The sequence below is a fragment of the Aethina tumida genome, chromosome 2 (genome assembly GCF_024364675.1).
Source record: "Aethina tumida isolate Nest 87 chromosome 2, icAetTumi1.1, whole genome shotgun sequence".
NCBI lineage: Eukaryota > Metazoa > Arthropoda > Insecta > Coleoptera > Nitidulidae > Aethina > Aethina tumida.
In genome coordinates this window covers 957,719-976,743 of record NC_065436.1, presented here as the reverse complement: position 1 = coordinate 976,743, position 19,025 = coordinate 957,719, and the positions used below count along the sequence as shown (strand labels likewise).

Here is a 19,025-nt window from a genome sequence, read left to right as displayed (position 1 = left end):
AGGTTTGTTAAATTTTGATCATCACCAAAATAAACAATGAAATTTAAAATAATTGTCAATTAAAAACAGTCAAAATAAGTAAAAACTGTTAAAAGTTTGTTAAATTTTGATAATCACCAAAATAAACTTCGAAACTTAAAATGACTGGCAACTAAAAACAGTTAAAATAAATAAAAACTATTAAAGGTTTGTTAAATTTTGATAATCACAAACATAAACAATGAAATTTAAAATAATTGTCAACTAAACATAGTCAAAATAAATAAAAACTCTTAAAAGTTTGTTAAATTTTGATAATCACCAAAATAAACATCGAAATTTAAAATAATTGTCAATTAAAAACAGTTAAATTAAATAAAAACTATCAAAAGTTAGTTGAATTTTGATAATCACCAAAATAAACATCGAAACTTAAAATAATTGTCAACTAAAAACAGTTAAAGTAAATAAAAGCTATTAAAGGTTTGTTAAATTTTGATCATCACCAAAATAAACAATGAAATTTGAAACAATTGTCAATTAAAAACAGTCAAAATAAGTAAAAACTGTTAAAAGTTTGTTAAATTTTGATAATCACCAAAATAAACATCGAAATTTAAAGTAATTGTCAATTAAAAACAGTTAAATTAAATAAAAACTATCAAAAGTTAGTTAAATTTTGATAATCACCAAAATAAACATCGAAATTTAAAATAATTGACAATTAAAAACTGTTAAAGGTTTGTTAAATTTTGATAATCACCAAAATAAACATGAAAATTTCAAATAACTGTCAACTAAAAACAGTTAAAATAAATATAAACTGTCAAAGGTTTGATAAATTTGACAATCAACAAAATAAATAAAGAAATTTTAAATAATTTTTAACTAAAAACAGTTAAAATGAAAAAAAAAAAACTGTTAAAGGTTTGTTAAATTTTGATAATCACCAAAATAAATATCAAAATTTAAAATAACTGTCAACTAAAAACAGTTAAAGTGAATAAAAACTGTTAAAGATTTCTTAAATTTACAAAATAATTATAAGAATTGACAACTTTTATTACTGTAATCAATACATTAAATACTTTTGTCTGAATTTTGAATCGCTTACCACCCTTTCTTACCCCGAAACTGTAAATAAAATCAATGAAATCTGAGTGCTGGATCGTCGTGTTTTATGTCGGTGAATATTATAAATAAAAACGTTGGTTAAACAGAAACGAATCTTGCAATTAATCCAGTGTATCTTTGAATGCGTGTAGTCGGTTCTTTAAATAAATGACCTTGCGGCACCGCGCTCTAAATTGAGTATCTATTTAGTCTATTCACAGAATGTAATTCAAAGCATGACGTTTCGGTATGGAACATAAATTACTACACCGGTTTACTACAGCACGCTTATTGACAATTCGCACTAAGCATTCCGTTTTAATTGCCTCTAATTTTAACCGGTTTGTTGTTATTATTATTATTTTTTTCCAATATAAATAGTCTGAGGCCTCTTACAAATTACGGACATCGTCGAACAATGCTTCACCGTCGTCTCAGCGGTCCTCGTAAAATTTTACGTACGCCATAAAAAAAATAGACGGGGGGGTTGTTCCGGATTAATGCGTGCCCACCCCATTTTACATCTTTGTATGGTTATTTTATTACAAAAAAAAAAAAAAAATGGCAACCAAACAAAAAGAATTTAATGGGATATTTTCGGTGTGTAACACAAGAGCTAAAACGGCGCTAATTATTATGTAAACACGTGTTAAGTTTTACGTGCGGCCGCCATTCGTAACGGGCCACGAAAAGTATAATGAGCGGCCGCGTATGTAAATGCGTTCACGTCGGTGGTTGATTTTGACGTGCAGTTATTCCTGCGTGTCGGTTACCGTGCGAGGCTCGCCGCAAGCTGCACGGCTACACGGCTGCACGGGAGTGGACCGAGATTTGTTTGTACAGAAAATAAACTTTGCGAATGCGAGAATATTATTTTTCCGAGAACGATTTGGTTAGACGTGTACAATAATATTTGTTTTGCTTTTAAATTTGTGACAAGTATTTATTGTTTAGCTGAAAATGATTAAACTTGTAATCTAGCAATAAATATGGAATGTTTATTGAGTGGTGCCAAATAGTCGAAATACCTAAATCTAATACCAAGTAAATTTGATTGTCATCGAAATGAACGACGAAATTTAAAATAAATATTAACAAGTAACAGTTAAAATATATAAAAACTGTCAAATGTTTATTAAATTTTACTGTCACCAAAATATATAACAAAATTTAAAATAACTGTTAACTAAAGACAGTGAAAAAAAACTAACAATTGTCAAAGGGTTATTAAATTTGACAATCACCAAAATATGCAACAAAATTTCAAATAACTGCTAACTGAAAACTGTTGAAATAAATAAACACTGTCAAATGTTTGTTAAATTTGACAATCACTAAAAGAAGCAATGAAATTTAAAATAAATATTAACAAAAAACTGTTAAAATAAATAAAAACTATCAAAGTTTGTTTAATTTTGATAATCACCAAAATAAACATCGAAATTTAAATTAACTGTCAACAAAAAACATTTAAAATAAATGAAAACTGTTAAAGGTTAGTTAAAAATCACCAAAATAAACAACGAAATTTAAAATTATGATCAATTAAAAACAGGTAAAATAAATAAAAAATTGAAAAATTTGTTAAATATTGATAATCACCAAAATAAACATCGAAATTTAATATAATTGTCAACTAAAAACAGTTAAAATAAATATAAACTGTTAAAAATTTGTTAAATTTTGATAATCACCAAAATAAACATCGAAATTTAATATAATTGTCACCTAATAACTATCAAATGTTAGTTAAATTTTGATATTCACCAAAATAAACAAGAAAATTTAGAATAATTGTCAATTAAAAACTGTTAAAATGAATAAAAACTATTAAAGGTTGGTTAAATTTTGATAATCACCCAAATAAACGTGAAAATTTAAAATAACTGTCAACTAAGCACAGTTAAAGTAAATAAAAACTGTCAAATGTGTGTTAAATTTGACAATCACCAATATAAACAAAGAAATTTAAAATAATTGTCAATTAAAAACTGTTAGAATAAATAAAAAATGTAAAAATGTTTGTTAAATTTGACAATCACCAAAATAAACAACGAAATTTAATATATCTATTAAGTAACACCTGTTAAAATAAATAAAAATTGTCAAATGTTTGTTAAATTTGACAATCACCAAAAGAAGCAATGAAATTTAAAATAAATATTAACAAAAAACTGTTAAAATAAATAAAATCTGTCAAAGGTTTATTAAAAACTGTTAAAATAAATCGATAGAGTGTTAAATGTTTGTAAAATTTGATATAATCAACAAAAATTAAAATAATTGTACGTTTAAAATAAATAAAAACTAAAAACTTTATTAAATTTATATTGATAAGTATCAAGTTTTTTACAATGGATATCAACTCTGGTTTAGTAACAAGTCTTATTTCTTCTGTGAACCATTTCCTGAGCCTTTGCCACGTCGTCCACGACCTTCTTCTGTCCCTCCAACAACTCCAGACAGGATAATCCGATTGGCAATTTCGATAAAGGACAGAAGCCAATATCAGACTCACTCAGATGACTAAAATGAAAGAATTCTTTAAGCACAACAAAATGAGATGAATTTAATTCGTGCGAACGTTAAATTTATTTAAAATTAGACCACAGGAACAACGTTTTATACTTCCTGAGTCACCGCGTATATATAAAAAGAATTGAACCGGGCCACGTCCCGCAATAAATCAGCGATAAGATAAAAACACCCGAAAACGTTTCTAATTACGGCGACATAACGTACGTAAGTGCACATTAAGGGCATTAAGACGTGACCTTGTTCGGTCGATGTGTCACCCCACGATTGAATTATTCATTAATCGTGGGGTGGCGTGACAATGGCACCCCTGCACGGACCCCGTGCATAATGGCACCTGACAGACAGACACGCGGTACCCGGACGAACAATAAAACGATTCAGAAACTCGAAAATGTTAACGTGAACTTGCCACCGACCCAATGCGAACTTTCCTGCGAAGGGACCGGCGAAAGTTGTTTACTTTGACGTTCCACAAAATAATTAACGCCAATTAAAGTAACTGTTAAATTATGTCGGTGACTTTAAAATAACTCAAGGTATTCCTAAAAGTTTGCTCAATACTAAAGGAAAATTAACTGACGAATTAACTGTTAATTAAAAACGTTTCTATTGATAGAAACTGTTAAAAACTTGTTAAAACTGTTGAAATATTAAATGATAACTAAAAATTGAAACTGTTTATAAACTGTTAAGAGTTAAAGTAGAAATTATCGAGTTAAAATAACTGTTAAATATGACAAGAAACAAAATAATCCATAAATCAAAGTCTAAATAACTTAAATAGTAACTATTTAAGGTTGACATTTATAAATAACTGTTAAATTTTGTTAATGAATATCAAAATAGGCAAGAAAAGTTAAAATAACTTAGAACTATTAAAATAATGAAGCTGTTTAATGTTGATACTTTCAAATAACTGTTAATAATTGTTAAATTTGGTTAATAAATATCAAAATAAGCAAGAAAGCATTTATAAATAACTGTTAATAACTATTAAAGTGTGTTAATAAATACCAAAATGGGTAAGAAAAATTTAAAATAACTTAGAACTATTAAAATAATGAAGCTGTTTAATGTTGATACTTTCAAATAACTGTTAATAACTGTTAAATTTGGTTAATAAGTACCAAAATAAACAAAGAAAAGTTAAAATAACTTAAAACCATTAAATTAGTGAAGCTGTTTAAGGTTGACACTTAAAAATAACTGTTAATAACTGTTAAAATTCAATTATGTATTTCCTGACATTCACAGTCATTCACAAAAATACCATAATTACAACTGTGTACAACAAACAACAAAACAATCCAATGGCAAAAAAAAATATAAACGATCTAAATTGAAAAGGCTTGCGAAAATTATGGACCAATTTAATGTTGAAATTACGGTTATCCGCGCGCACAAAATTAAAAGGAATTTAAGATCGTCCGACGATGGGTTCGAGTGAATGGACTCCGGGTTCGGAATGGAGCGAGTTGCAATACGGTCGCGCAAGGTCAGTTTATTCGTGCTAAGACCCATCGTGATGCACCAACTCCACGTTATAAACTATAAAATAACCATTATATCATAAATTGTTGTCGCAATGCGATAAAAAAAACTGATAAGATAATAAATTAATTTCGTATTGTAATTGTACGACAACACCGCCGACCTTGTTTCATTAACTTTTCCTCGGTTTCTGTAATTAATAATTTTGCTAATGTGAGCCCAGTAAACAGTTCAATGTTTTTATTTTATTAGCAATAACTCATAAATCATTTAATAACCAAGTAACTAACAATAAGCACCACAACAAAGTACACTTTTAGACTCAAAATATGTAATATAACATTGAATAACTGTTAAAATATTATAATATATCTAACTAGCTATTAATAACTGTTAAAACACTATGTTTTAACAGTTATTAATAGTCTTTTTAATAGTGTATTAAAATTTGTATTATAACTCTGATATAATTGACTGTTAAAATGGCAACACTGCTTTAAGTTAACATAAATCTTATTAGATAACTGTTATATCAACTGGCATTTGATAAAAAATACTCAATAGCTGCGAATAACTGTTAAAATATATTACTAAGTTCAATTACACCTTAAAATTGATAAGAAAATGGTAACTTGTTAATTAGTGTTAAAATGTCACAATTCTTATTAGCTATTAATAACTGTTAAAACACCATGTTAAAGTTACAAAATTTGACATTAATTATGTCTTTTCAATAAAATTTGCTTTAATATGTCTATTGTAACTTGAATAACTATGTTATAATTTTGATTAACTGTTAGAATGGCAATACTGCTTTAAGTTAACATAAATCTTATTGGAATATTGTCATATCAATTGACATTTGACAAAAATACTCACATAATAGCTATGAATAACTGTCAAAGTACATAAAGATAATTACCAAGATCAAATGCACCATAAAATTGACAATAAAACTAACTTTTAATTGTTATATCCTTGAATAACTGTTAAAATATAGTCATAATTCTTATTAGCTTTTAATATCTGTTTAAACAATATGTTAAAGTTACAAAATTTGACATTAATTGTGTTTTTTCAATAAAGTTTGCTTTAATATGTCTATTGTAACTTGAATAACTATGTTATAATTTTGATTAACTGTTAAAATGGCAACCAGCTTAAAGCTGCCACAAATCTTATTGGATAACTGTCACATCAACTGACATTTGATAAAAATACTCACATAATATCTATGAATAACTCTCAAAATACATAAAAAATAATACCAAATTCAATTGCATCTTAAAATTAACTATAACTATAACTTTAAATTGTTATAAGTGTAAATAACAGTTAACATTGCTTCATATTGTAACAAATCTTATTGGATAACTATTAAATCATCTGACATTTAATAATAACATTCACATTATTGTTTTATTATAGGTAAACATTGTCATTTGAACATTAAATAACTGTTAAAATGGCTTTACTTGTTAAATAACTCTTAAATCATCTGACATTTAATAAAATACATAAATTTTAATGTCAGAGCTAGATATTACTATTAAAAACATCATGTAAGTAGTTAAAATGGTCATTATAACTTTGAATAACTATTTAAATGGCAACACATAGGACTGTAACAGTTATAGTAGGATAAATGCACCAGAGATGTGAGGATAATACAATAACATTGTTGTTAAATTACACATAAAATGTGATTGTGTGGACATGCATTTCTAGAGTCAACAAACATTGCGAAAATTATATCACACTTTCAAATGTCATTTAATCTTGTTTGCTAACTTTAAATAACTGACAAAACGGCAACACAGCGTCCGAGTTTGTGACAGATGTAAATTGAATAACTGTCAAATATAGCTGAAATATGATTAAAAATCGAGTAGTTGCGAACGAAATATGGGGTGAATCGAAACAGCAACTACACAAGGTCAGTTACATTATAAAGGCACCCCTGCACAACAATATGACACCTGACGTACGGTGGTGCGAACATAACCTCATAAAATCAGTGTTTGGCGAATCCGACCAGACGAACTATAGACACACACGAAAGTGTTTTAATTTACCTGTTGCCAACGATCGTCGAGGGACGGCTGCACGGAGAAGTAGCCGGTGTCGTGAATGTCCTGGAGCTCCGAGAAAATGTCGACGCTCGGCAGTATATCCATGATGGGTTTTGGTAAACACGGGGGGGACACTATAAAGAGTAGCACAGAGTGAATCACAGCCCGGGCACATCCATAGAAAACAAGCGATTAGGTCGCACTGGGTCACGTTGCCGGCATCCTCTAACCTAACACTGCACCACCGAATCACCTAAATCCTCCATGTAAAAAAGACTGTACGGTCGCTGCGACGGCCAAGTCGTTGGGGACTCCTACATGGATCACGGAACAGAAACGGGCGAAACGCGAACGGCGTAGCGTCGCCGGACTGTGGTCGCGGGCTCACGCGTCGTCTAAATCCTCGACGGTTTTTGAAGCGAATGCGTATAGTCCGTCGATGCGACGAGACAACGTTTGCAGTAGCACAGATGTGGCCACCAAATTGGTTATGGGCGAGCGGTACGCGGAGCGCAAGGTTCGACGTGAATGGTGTGGGCCCCACGGCACGACTGGATTCGAGTGGATGCGGTGGATGCGGCCCGCGGGAGATGCGAGTGTCGCGGTGCGGGAAGCGGCCGTCGCGGCGCCACCGACACGGCGTTGTTCGATCGGCTGCGCGGACGCGGTGCGCGGCGACGCGCGGCGGACCGGCCGCGGCGCACGGTGCCGCGAACTGCGTTTACGTGGGATTCGGCACGCACTGTATCGTTTCCATTATTTAATTTGTATCAAGTTTATATTTATTATTACAAGAATGCATTGCATATTAATAAATATATTATACTAAAATGTTGTTTTAATTATTATCACTAAATTTATTAAATAGACGAATAGTTTCCTAGAATTTATGTAATAAAATAAAACTGAGATAAGATTGTAGTTGCAATTAACAAATTAATAATCTAATCTAAATTAATTGATCAATAGTTAAATAATCATTCTTAGAATTACAAAATGTTCCTAAGACATTCTTACATTTAAGAGTTTAAATTTTCGCCCCCAAAAGCACATTTTTTAATTTATTTCTTTAAAATCAGTATATTAATTCATTATTTATAATTATTTAACATTTTAGACCACAAATGGTATTTATATTTTGTGGTTTCACATATGTTTCAGACATTCAGACTACAAATGGTATTTTTAATGTGTCGTTTTACACATTTTTCAGACATTTTAAAGTTCTTAAGACATTCTTACATTTAAGAGTTTAAATTTACGTCTCCCAAGACACATTATTTTAGTTTATTTCTTTAAAATCACTATATTAATTCATTATTTATAATTATTTAACATTTTAGACCACAAATGGTATTTATATTTTGTGGTTTCACATATGTTTCAGACATTTTAAAGTTCCTAAGACATTCTTACATTTAAGAGTTTAAATTTACGTCTACCAAGACACATTTTTTTAATTTACTTCTTTAAAATCAGTTTATTAATCTATTTTATTTAATTATTTAACATTTTAAATAACACATAGTAATTATATTTTGCTGTTTCACTCATTTTTCAGACATTTTAAAGTTCCTAAGACATTTTTACGTTTAAGGGTTTAAATTTACATTTACTAAGACACATTTTTTTTAATTTACTTCTTTAAAATCAGTTTATTAATCTCTTTTATATAATTATTTATCATTTTAGACTACACATGGTATTTATATTTTGTGGTTTCATACATTTCTCAGACATTTTAAAGTTCCTAAGACATTCTTACATTTAAGGGTTTAAATTTACGTCTTCCAAGACACATTTTTTAATTTACTTCTTTAAAATCAGTTTATTAATCTATTTTATTTAATTATTTAACATTTTAAATAACACGTAGTAATTATATTTTGCTGTTTCACTCATTTTTCAGACATTTTAAAGTTCCTAAGACATTTTTACATTTAAGGGTTTAAATTTACGTTTACTAAGACACATTTTTTAGTTTACTTCTTTAAAATCAGTAAATTAATATAATCATTTAACCTTTTCAAATACAAATGGTATTTATATTTAATGTTTCGTACATTTTTCAGACATTTTAAAGTTACTAGCAAAAAACTGTAAAACCAGCATCTAGCATAAAATATATGAATTGCAACGACGCATCATTAATATTGAACAATTCAAAAGTTGCATTTTTATCGTGGCCCGATAAGTTTGGAACGGCGAAACAACGAAAACAGGATAAACCGTGATGAGTGGCGTATCGGACGATTGTCCCTGAATTTATTCGGTCGCCGTTGTGATTTATCTCGTCCTCTTTCACGTTCTGGGACCATAAAAAATGGTTTTCATTGGTGGGGACATCGGCAATTTCCTGAACCGTTCCTTTTTGTCGCCCTACCAAAGGTCACATTTTTAATTTCAGATAATAGTTGTTGGAAATTTGAATTGCTGAAGGAATTTTGTACGACATAATCATCGATTATTTATGCGACATAATTTTTATCTAATCTGTAATACGTTTGTTTACATTGCTTTATTAATTAATTACTTTTTTTTAAGTATTAAAATTCAATACGCAAATCCAATAAAATATGGTAATGATAATTGTCTTATTACACCAACAATGATATTGTGTGAATGTTAATAAATTAATCACGAATAGTAATTATCATTTTAATGATACACTTTTTAGCATAATTGTTCGGGTCGTGTTAATGCCACAGTGTGTTATGGTAATTTTGCCTCATTCAATACTTGTAACACAATATCGTTGTTTAAATTTATATTTTATGTTATTGCCATTTATCTTATAAAAATAAAACGTATATGATCTGTTCTTATCAAAGAAATGACTCACTTCGATTTAGTTGAAAGTGATTTTTAAATCCTTGGGCATTTCCTGTCGGTTTTTCTACTAAAAAGATAATGATAAAAATATGTATCATTTACAGAAATTACTGTATAGTTGTTCGACTTGATTACGAAACAATGGAATGTAATTATTTCGAGATTACTAAGGCATGTAAATAAATGTTCATTCATTAAACGATTCTCGTATTAATTAAATTTTAAACATAATCTTAAGATGATTAAGTTTTAGTTGTCTATGGTCATGAGTTATTAGTCATGAACATGTAATAAATGTCTTTGTCAGCACCTGTCATCAAAATCAATCACACAATCACTATCATGTTTCATCACACCATCACCAATTAGTTTATTATCTCAAGTATGGCGGCATCGTCCAAGACCAGCGACGAAAAGAAACCGATTCAATTGTATTCGGTCGGTATAGATCTGGGAACGACTTATTCGTGTGTCGGCGTCTTCAGAGATGGAAAGGTGGAGATAATCTCGAATGAGCAAGGAAATCGAACGACCCCCAGTTATGTGGCTTTCACCGAAGAAAATCGACTGGTCGGAGACCAGGCCAAAGAACAGGCGGTCCTTAACGCCGAAAATACAGTTTATGGTAATGAGTTACGAGTATTTTTTCCCTCTCCTGATGATCTTTGTGGTTTTGTAAATGTTTAAATGGGGTTTTTCTGTTGGCCAGACTCAAAACGGTTGATTGGCAGAACCTACGACGACCCGGTGGTGCAAAGCGACAAGAAGTTGTGGCCGTTCGAAGTGTACAACGACCAGGGGAAGCCCAAGATCCGTGTACAATACAAGGTAACCCAATAAACTTACACAAATCAATACCAGCCTGTTGATTCGATGCGTAAGGGCGAGACAATGTCCTACTTCGCCGAAGAGATAGCCTCGATGGTGGTGGGCAAAATGAAGGAAGTGGCCGAAACCTATCTGGAATCGAACGTGTCGACGGCCGTGATCACTGTGCCAGCTTACTTCAACGACGCTCAGAGGCAGGCCACCAAAGATGCGGGGGTGATGGCCGGCCTGGATGTCCGCAGGATCATTAACGAACCGACCGCGGCCGCCATCGCATACGGACTCGATAATGAGGTACATATTTGCATCGATATTACCTACTACACACGAATTCATTAAGATAACTTACTAATAACCGCCGCATACTTGTTTATTTTGCATGGAAACGGACGAAAAATGCTGCCCGTTTGAAAAGCGGGCCTCTCCCAGTAATTTCCGGTTCCCTCCGTCGCATTTTAATGGATATCGGGTCCATTGTCTCTTCGGAATTTGACGGAGTCCCCACCGCCAGCCAGTAATAACCAGAAGTCTTTATCATTCCAATTATAGGAAAATTCAGTCGTTCACCTCCCGTATATGAGGCACGCCGTTCGAATACGTTCTCCCCATTCATTCCTATCGTGAATGAGCATTTAATTTGCGCCCCGCCGCTCCGAATTGATTCCATTGTTATTCAAATTCGTGTTTTGGTACGTTTTCACCGTTGATTCTTTCAAGATAGTAGGAGAAAAGCACATCCTGGTTTTCGACATGGGGGGCGGAACGTTCGACGTGTCCGTCCTGCTGCTCTCCGAGGAAGGCATCTTCGAGGTGGAGTCCACCGCCGGTGACACTCACCTAGGTGGGGCGGACATCGACAACCGTATGGTGCAGTACTTCGCCGAACAATTCAGAAGGAAGCACAAACAAGACATCCTGTCCAACAAGCGGGCCTTAAGGAGGCTACAAACTGCCTGCGAGAGGGCCAAAAGGACTTTATCCGACAGCAAGGATGTGGTGATTGAAATTGACGCCTTCATGAACGGGCTGGACTTCCAGGAGAACCTCACCAGAGACAAGTTCGAGGAAATCAACTCGGACATCTTTTTGAGCACTCTAGACCCAGTCAAAAAGGCCTTAAGGGACGCCAAAATCAACAACAACAAAGTATCATTTAACATTTAAGTAACCCCAATAAACTACGTTAAGTATTCATTCAGGTGGAAGACGTGGTGCTAATTGGGGGCTCAACAAGGATTCCAAAAATTCAAACCCTCCTCCAGAACATGTTCCCGGGCAAGAAGCTGAACCTGTCCATCAACCCGGACGAAGCTGTGGCTTACGGGGCGGCCATTCAAGCGGCCATTTTAGCCAGAGATCCCAACATTAAAACTCCTGAGATTTTGCTGCTGGATGTTACACCTTTGTCTCTGGGTATTGAAACTGCTGGAGGAATCATGTCCACGTTGATCAAAAGGAACTCCTCAATCCCCATAACACACACTCAAGTAACTTATAATACTATATTATATATGAGTGTGAGCAATGTTACCATTATTGGTTGTAGATATTTTCGACCTACGTGGACGACCAGTCGGCCGTATTGATCCAAGTTTATGAAGGTGAAAGGACGATGACAAGAGACAACAACTTGCTGGGTATCTTCGAGCTGTCCGGCATCTTACCAGCACCACGTGGAGTGCCCCAAGTAAGTGTGTTACACCGGCGCATCCACCATTATTGACACTCCAATGTTAGATCGAGGTGACGTTTGAGTTGGACGCGAACGGCATATTGTCCGTCAAAGCCTTGGAGAAGACCAGCGGAAGGGAGAACAAAATAACGATCAGCAATCACAGGGGAATTTTAAACCGTGAACAAATCGATCAAATGATCAACGACTCTGAAACGTACAAAGACGAGGACGGCGCCAAGAAAGCAACAGCTGCGGCCAAAAACGATCTCATCTCGCAGATCAATCACATTAAATCTCTCGTAAGTGTTTTAGTTATACGAGTTTTTGTTACGCTCTAATTGTTTAATAGATACATTTCGAGAGGTTGGGGAAGGAACAGAAAAAGCAACTGATGGATGTGATAGAGGAGATCTACGAGTGGATGGAGCTGCCCGATCTGACGGAAAGGGATTACGTGATGAAGAAGCACGAGTTCGATGGATATTGTAAACTAGTCCTTACTGATGCGTTCGTTCTGAATGTACGAGATGATAACTCAATAAACGAATCCGGGCCGAGTATACGAGATGTAGATTGATAGTTTGTGCCACTTGAGATAATAAACTAAGAAATAAACACTTTTATTTGTATGTCTGTTTCGTGCGAGTCTGTGATAAAACTGGGTCAGGAAAATAATCCAACGAATTTTAACATTAAAATTAGAGAATTTTAATTATATATTACATATGGATACTATTAAAATAGTAATAATAATGATGATAATTTGAAATAAATACAAAATTAGTTCAATACTTTATTGTGAAATAGTTTTTTAGAACTAGAATAATGTTGTACTTGTTTTTAAATTAATTTAATGTTGATGAAGGCAAAAATAATTATAATTTATTGGTTTTAATGAAAATTAATTGATTTTTCATGGTAAGTGGGAAAGGTCTTGAAATAAAACAAGTGATCATAATTTATACTTTATTTAATATTAACAAAATGTAAATCAAAATGTGACAAAAAGTCAGCATGTAAAAAACCAGCTTAATGCCGTCACTGCACTTTTCATCAAATCTCATAATAATTACAATGTTCCTGTCGTCTAGCATGATTTGCCCCTGGCTCTGTACTCTTAAACCTACGTAAAATTGTATAAAAATCACTAACTAAAATAATAACACAATATTAATCAATCAACAACAACTGCAATGATTAATTGATGCAAGGAACAAACAATAACTAGACAAACACTACAGTAAGATGGTTTGGAAACGGCTCGCAACGATGAAACGTGTCTCGAGGGAGAAGTTGAGGTAGGAGTTGAATTTGACAATACAAACGTTTGGCTCAATGTTCGATCATTACGAAATATTAACAACAGAATTGAAAACGGAGCAAGATTTGAACAATTTACGTCGTGAAACCCAAAAACAGATGCTTGTCATGTGTTCACAAAAATGGAATGGGTCCATGAGATTGCTTGTCTTTTATTAAAGTGGAACTGATATGCAATACGGCAGTGAACAGACAGTGTCAGACTTTTGTATGGAAGCGAGTTCGAAAGGTGTTTCACCGTTGCCAAACATTTATTGTTAACACATCCCGTATTTACAGTGCTTTGTTACCATTTTGATTTGAGGTATATTCCTTAACAAATATTATCATAGACCTTATTCATAAAATTTAATAGTTAAAAAATTACATCCCTTTAAACATCCGTAATATTTTTTAAGGAAGGTATAAGTCAAATACAAAATCGGCAAGATAATTATTAATATATATTATTTATATATATCTATGTACAGTCTTTTTTTGAAGCGGGTATCCCAGAAACTATAGTTCTCTGTTTCAATGTACAAATAAATAAAATAATACACATCGCAACATCTTAATATCTACATATATATAACTCTATTGATATATTTTGACTCGCATATGGGTTGTACTTGTGAGACGCGCACCTCGACTAAAATCATAGTAAAAATAGCTCGCACACGAAATAGTTCCTAAGATACCGACTAAAGTGTTTAAAATATTTTGTTCATTATATTAAAAAGTAAATATATGTAACTAAATACTATCAGCCAAAAATATTTCTTAGGTACTACACAAAACTATTCATAGTTGTTAAATTTGTTGTTGTTGTTGTTACTGTTGCTGTGGATTCTGCACCGATGGTCCTGCAACGATGTTTGTAAAACACTAGTTCCATCACATATTGCAAGTTAGATGCACATTGACCTAAAAAAGCTTACGTCACACCCAGAAGACAGATAAAATATGGGGGAACTGACCAGATAAAACAAACCCATTATTTACATCTTAAGTTCCTCGGTCGCCCTGAAGTTCGACAGCGTCTTTTTAATTCTGAGAGCCGTTAGTCGGGCCGTCGCGTTGTGGTACCAGCACTCCTTCATCAGCTTCGTCATGACGTGTAGTGCCTCGTGGCTCTGCCACCTGTTCGGTATGTTAGGCCTCTGTTTCTCTATACAAACCACCCTGAATAAAACACAATATTATTGATTGATGTTAAGGTGCAGTTTGGGTGATGTACCTTCGCATCTCCTCGATGGGTGGGTCCGGTGCCACTGCGTCGTAGAACGGCAGCTGGTATTCGTCGTAGATGCCGCCCACGTTGCACCGTCTGGATATCTCCCAGAATATGAGGCCGAGGGCGTACACGTCGGCCCTCTTGAACGAGTCGAAGTGGTGGATGTTCAGCGACTCGTCCAACACCTTAAAAATAGATCAATTAATATGTTTTACACGGATTGAATGAGGTGGGTGACTCACTTCGGGTGCCATGTATCTTTTGGTGCCGACTCTGTTGTTGAGTGGTATGTCAACAGTGTCGGTGGTAACGTCATGTCTCACGGCCAAGCCCAGGTCGCCGATGGCGCACGTGCCGTTCGACTTGACAAGAATGTTTTTGGATTTCAGGTCCCTGTGAGCAATTGCAGGCTTTCCTGTAAAATAGGCAAAATTAAACGTAAATAACGGACACCCTGTATAAAATTTGAGAGCACTAATAATGGCTCCTTACAGGACGGTCTATGGTTGACGTGTATGCCAAAAATGAACTTTCCAGCATCAAAATTGGTGGGTTTTACAGACATTTTAGTTAACACCATTAATCTGTCAAAATTTTTTGAAAAAAATTAATAATTCTAAAACTATTGGGTTTAGGTATAGGATATAGTAAATATACTTTATTTGCAATTACATGTAGAATTTAAAAATCCAAAAATATACAGGGTGTTCCATTGAAGATAACAAAATTACTGATATTTTAAGATGCACAAAATGAAACATAAATATTGAACACCCTGTGTGAAATTTGAGAGTACTAATAATGGTTCTTTATAGGATGGTCCTTGTTTAACATGTATGCTAAAAATGAACTTCCAGCATCAAAATTAATGGCTTTACAGACATTTTAGTCATACCATCAATATGTGAAATTTTTTAGAAAAAAATTAATAACTCCAAAACTATTGGGTTTAGGTATAGGACATGGTATAGCCATTTTATTTTCAATTACATGTAGATTTTAAAATACATAAATATACAGGGTGTTCCACTGAAAATGACAAACTTATTCAATATATAATATAAAATTTATTTAAATAAATAGTATCTAATTAAACCTTGACCAGACTAGAATGGAGACAATTAATTATTACACAATAATTTACCTTGTGTGCCCATGATGTCCATGTGCAAGTGGGCAAGGCCGGTGGCGATCGACAGGGCCATCCGTATCATCCCCGACGTGTCCACCGTGTTCCTGCTCAAGAAGTCGAACAAAGATCCGTGCTCGTGATAGTCGGTTATCAACCATAGCTGAGTCCACGTGCCGTTATCTATAAAACCAAATTTATAATAACATTGCAACAGAACAGAAGAAGAAGAAGGCGACCTTTGTTGTCGGCTGCGATGAAGCCCAAAATGTTGTCGTGGCGCAGCATCACCGTCTGATAGATCTCCGCCTCCCGGAACCACGAGCGTTCCTCCCGCGAACTGAATATCTTGACGGCCACGTTCTCGCCTCGCCACCTGCCCCTCCACACCTCCCCGAACCTACCCTGACCGATGATCTCGACCAGCTGGATCTGACGGGCTATGCTCCTCTGCACCAGCAACGGCAAACCTACGCACACAACGCTCTTTATTAGCCATTTACGAATTGATTGTTTCAAATTTGAATAGCTCTAAAATTACATAATTGCATCAGACGTTGCAAATTGACATGAAAACAAGTGGAAACGCGACGCATGCATTTTGTGGGCTCGGTGCAAAACAATTTTTATATTTAGCCGCTTCCTTTTGTTGTTTAATCGAGGGGGAGAAGCGATTTTCTTGGACGAAAACAATTCGACAAAAACTACTAAAAATATAATAATAAATCTCATAAATATTATATAAAGTTGGCGCAAAAACAAAATATAACAAGATAGAATGATTATTAGGATTAACTTTTTGTTAATCCAGAAGGCTTCCTAAAATTTGTTTAATTCACCTTGGAAGCAATCCAGCTACAAATTGTTTTAAGTAAGGTGCTAGCAGATTATTCAGTAGACCTTAGTTGACTTGAGTGTTTAAAAATGGAATGGCAAAGTAATGAACAAAACGCTCCAGGAAAGCCGAAAGATGACGCTAACTGGGTGAGCACCAACCACTGAAAATTGTCCCGCATTAATTGGTTTTAAATTGTATTTCAGAGGAAAGAGTTCGATACTTATTTTCAATTCATCGAGTCACTGCAAGTCTTGCTGACTGTGCGCAGGAAACTGGAGATGCAATTAGATGATTTAAAGTCCGAAGCTATATTTAATATAATGAATACAACCTACGAAACGGCCATCGACAATATTTCTAAGGAAATTTCCAACTTTCAGGATACAATTGTGGATTTGGATGAAAGTATGGCACCAATTTGTAAAGTTTTGTTGTTGTAACTTCGGGTTTTGTTGCAGTTCATAAATTTAAAACTCGATTAAGAAATATGGAATTCAAAACTGCTCTACAACGAATTCCTTTGCTGAGGAAACTAAACTCAGACGTATGCCTATCGTTAATTATTAATTTAATTATAAATTGCGTTTACAGATTAAATACTATGAAGGGAAACTTGAGAATAACGTGGGGAGGGCTGAGGAGAGCCTCAATAACCAAGTATCTTTTTTCAAGCAAAAATTATCAGACTTACTCAAACAATTATGCCATACAATAATTGAAGGTACCTCTCAAAGTCTTAAATTAATCTTCGTCATATTTTATACTGCAATTTCAGATAAGATTGTCTTTCTGGAACTCAAAGAGCATTACAGGGTATTGGTAGAAAAGTATTGTGAGCTTGAAAATCAAGCTGTTGAGCAGCATGCATCATTTGATCTGTTCAAGGTTTATTAATTTATATACAAAAAAATCGATAATTACATTGTCTATTTTTCAGAATTTGGTGGTAAATGAAGCAATTGCTTTTCGCAAACAGAAAAGAATCCCAGAGACTCATTTCGATGAACCTTCCGCAATGGAACTTGATGGTGAAAAGGACGACGATGAAAAGGAAGCCGACTGGAAAATAGGACGACTTGAAAAGAGAAGGCTAAATCAACAACTAGAGTATAATAATCAAAAGAAGGTAGAGTAGAAATACTTTCATTGCCATTACATGTAGTTAATAATAAATTAATTCTCACCAAACCTTTTCATGTAAAACACAATTTTATATTTCCCATAATAAAAGTAGTTATATGTGGTCCATTTGTTGCTATGGTGAACAGAATAATCAAAAATGATTTTTTCTATCCAGAAAGCTTCCCAAAGATTGTTTATTCACCTTGGAGATAACCTAACTACAAGAATGTTAGTCAATTGTTGAATTAACGTGTAATTTAGAAACAATTTGGGAATTGGATAAGAAAATCAAATAGGTCAGCTATACACTGGACTCATCGTTGTTATATTGTTTCAGCCAAAGCTTGAGACTCCAACAGAGACTTCAACTCCTCTGGTCTTAGATAAAATACCCGAAAAAGATCCCTGGATGATGGTAGAAAAAATTCTCACCTTAAGAAAATGTTTTTATAATATTGTTTCAGCCAAAGAATCCTGAGACTCCAAAGACGCCTTCATATAAAACAGCCGAAAGGCATATTGATCAAATTATGACGTTTAATCCATCTGATCCAGACTACATTGTTGAATAATAATTTACATCCAGAAAGATTCGTTAATTACAATATCGACTTTTTTTAGAATTATTTCACAAAAAAAGCAAATGTCATTAAAGATTTCATAGACCAGATACACTCCAAACCACGTCCCCCACCGAGACATGACAATAAAACAGACAAAGACAACGAACTGGATCAGAAAATCAGAGAGATAATTCATGCAATTGAATATATGTATAATATTCACTAGTCGAAGAATCACTGTAATTTATTTAGTTTCAATGTGCAGTTAACAAAAATCAATAAACCAATTAAATTCCCACAAAATGACTT

At 33.5% G+C, this 19,025-nt stretch overlaps 4 protein-coding genes across 14 annotated transcripts in view; 2 read left to right on the top strand and 2 right to left on the bottom strand.

Moving 5' to 3' along the window:
• LOC109596448 (Krueppel-like factor 7) overlaps nucleotides 1-8,013 on the bottom strand; it is a 195,642-nt gene extending 187,629 nt beyond the window's left edge. Inside the window, exon 1 of the mRNA XM_020011997.2 lies at nucleotides 7,197-8,013. Coding sequence (XP_019867556.1) covers nucleotides 7,197-7,298 — 102 coding nt within the window. The 5' untranslated portion in view covers nucleotides 7,299-8,013. The remainder of the gene's footprint in view (nucleotides 1-7,196) is intronic.
• Nucleotides 1-19,025, bottom strand: part of LOC109596445 (TGF-beta receptor type-1) — a 28,290-nt gene that overhangs the window by 269 nt on the left and 8,996 nt on the right. For 4 of the 11 annotated variants that reach the window (XM_020011990.2, XM_020011991.2, XM_020011989.2 and 1 more), the window contains 6 exons: nucleotides 16,433-16,663; nucleotides 16,209-16,376; nucleotides 15,307-15,479; nucleotides 15,068-15,249; nucleotides 14,808-15,012; nucleotides 13,481-14,754 (listed from right to left, as the gene is read on the bottom strand). In XM_020011990.2, coding sequence (XP_019867549.1) covers nucleotides 14,829-15,012; nucleotides 15,068-15,249; nucleotides 15,307-15,479; nucleotides 16,209-16,376; nucleotides 16,433-16,663 — 938 coding nt within the window. In that variant the 3' untranslated portion in view covers nucleotides 13,481-14,754; nucleotides 14,808-14,828. Of the gene's footprint in view, nucleotides 1-2,408; nucleotides 2,420-3,023; nucleotides 3,035-3,115; nucleotides 3,127-3,206; nucleotides 3,218-4,557; nucleotides 4,569-4,734; nucleotides 4,746-13,480; nucleotides 14,755-14,807; nucleotides 15,013-15,067; nucleotides 15,250-15,306; nucleotides 15,480-16,208; nucleotides 16,377-16,432; nucleotides 16,664-19,025 lie in introns of those variants that run through there. The other 7 variants (XR_007547218.1, XR_007547217.1, XR_007547216.1 and 4 more) reach the window with 7 other exon arrangements.
• LOC109596442 (heat shock 70 kDa protein-like) lies at nucleotides 10,341-13,157 on the top strand. The gene is made up of 8 exons (XM_049962856.1): nucleotides 10,341-10,650; nucleotides 10,735-10,853; nucleotides 10,908-11,147; nucleotides 11,571-11,999; nucleotides 12,053-12,340; nucleotides 12,400-12,540; nucleotides 12,591-12,827; nucleotides 12,878-13,157. Exons 1-8 carry the CDS (start codon nucleotides 10,410-10,412, stop codon nucleotides 13,103-13,105), a joined length of 1,923 nt encoding a protein of 640 aa, XP_049818813.1. The 5' UTR covers nucleotides 10,341-10,409; the 3' UTR covers nucleotides 13,106-13,157.
• LOC109596446 (uncharacterized) lies at nucleotides 16,809-19,019 on the top strand. Its single transcript, XM_020011995.2, has 8 exons — nucleotides 16,809-17,177; nucleotides 17,235-17,436; nucleotides 17,490-17,575; nucleotides 17,623-17,752; nucleotides 17,807-17,916; nucleotides 17,969-18,157; nucleotides 18,491-18,568; nucleotides 18,618-19,019. Exons 1-8 carry the CDS (start codon nucleotides 17,118-17,120, stop codon nucleotides 18,723-18,725), a joined length of 963 nt encoding a protein of 320 aa, XP_019867554.1. The 5' UTR covers nucleotides 16,809-17,117; the 3' UTR covers nucleotides 18,726-19,019.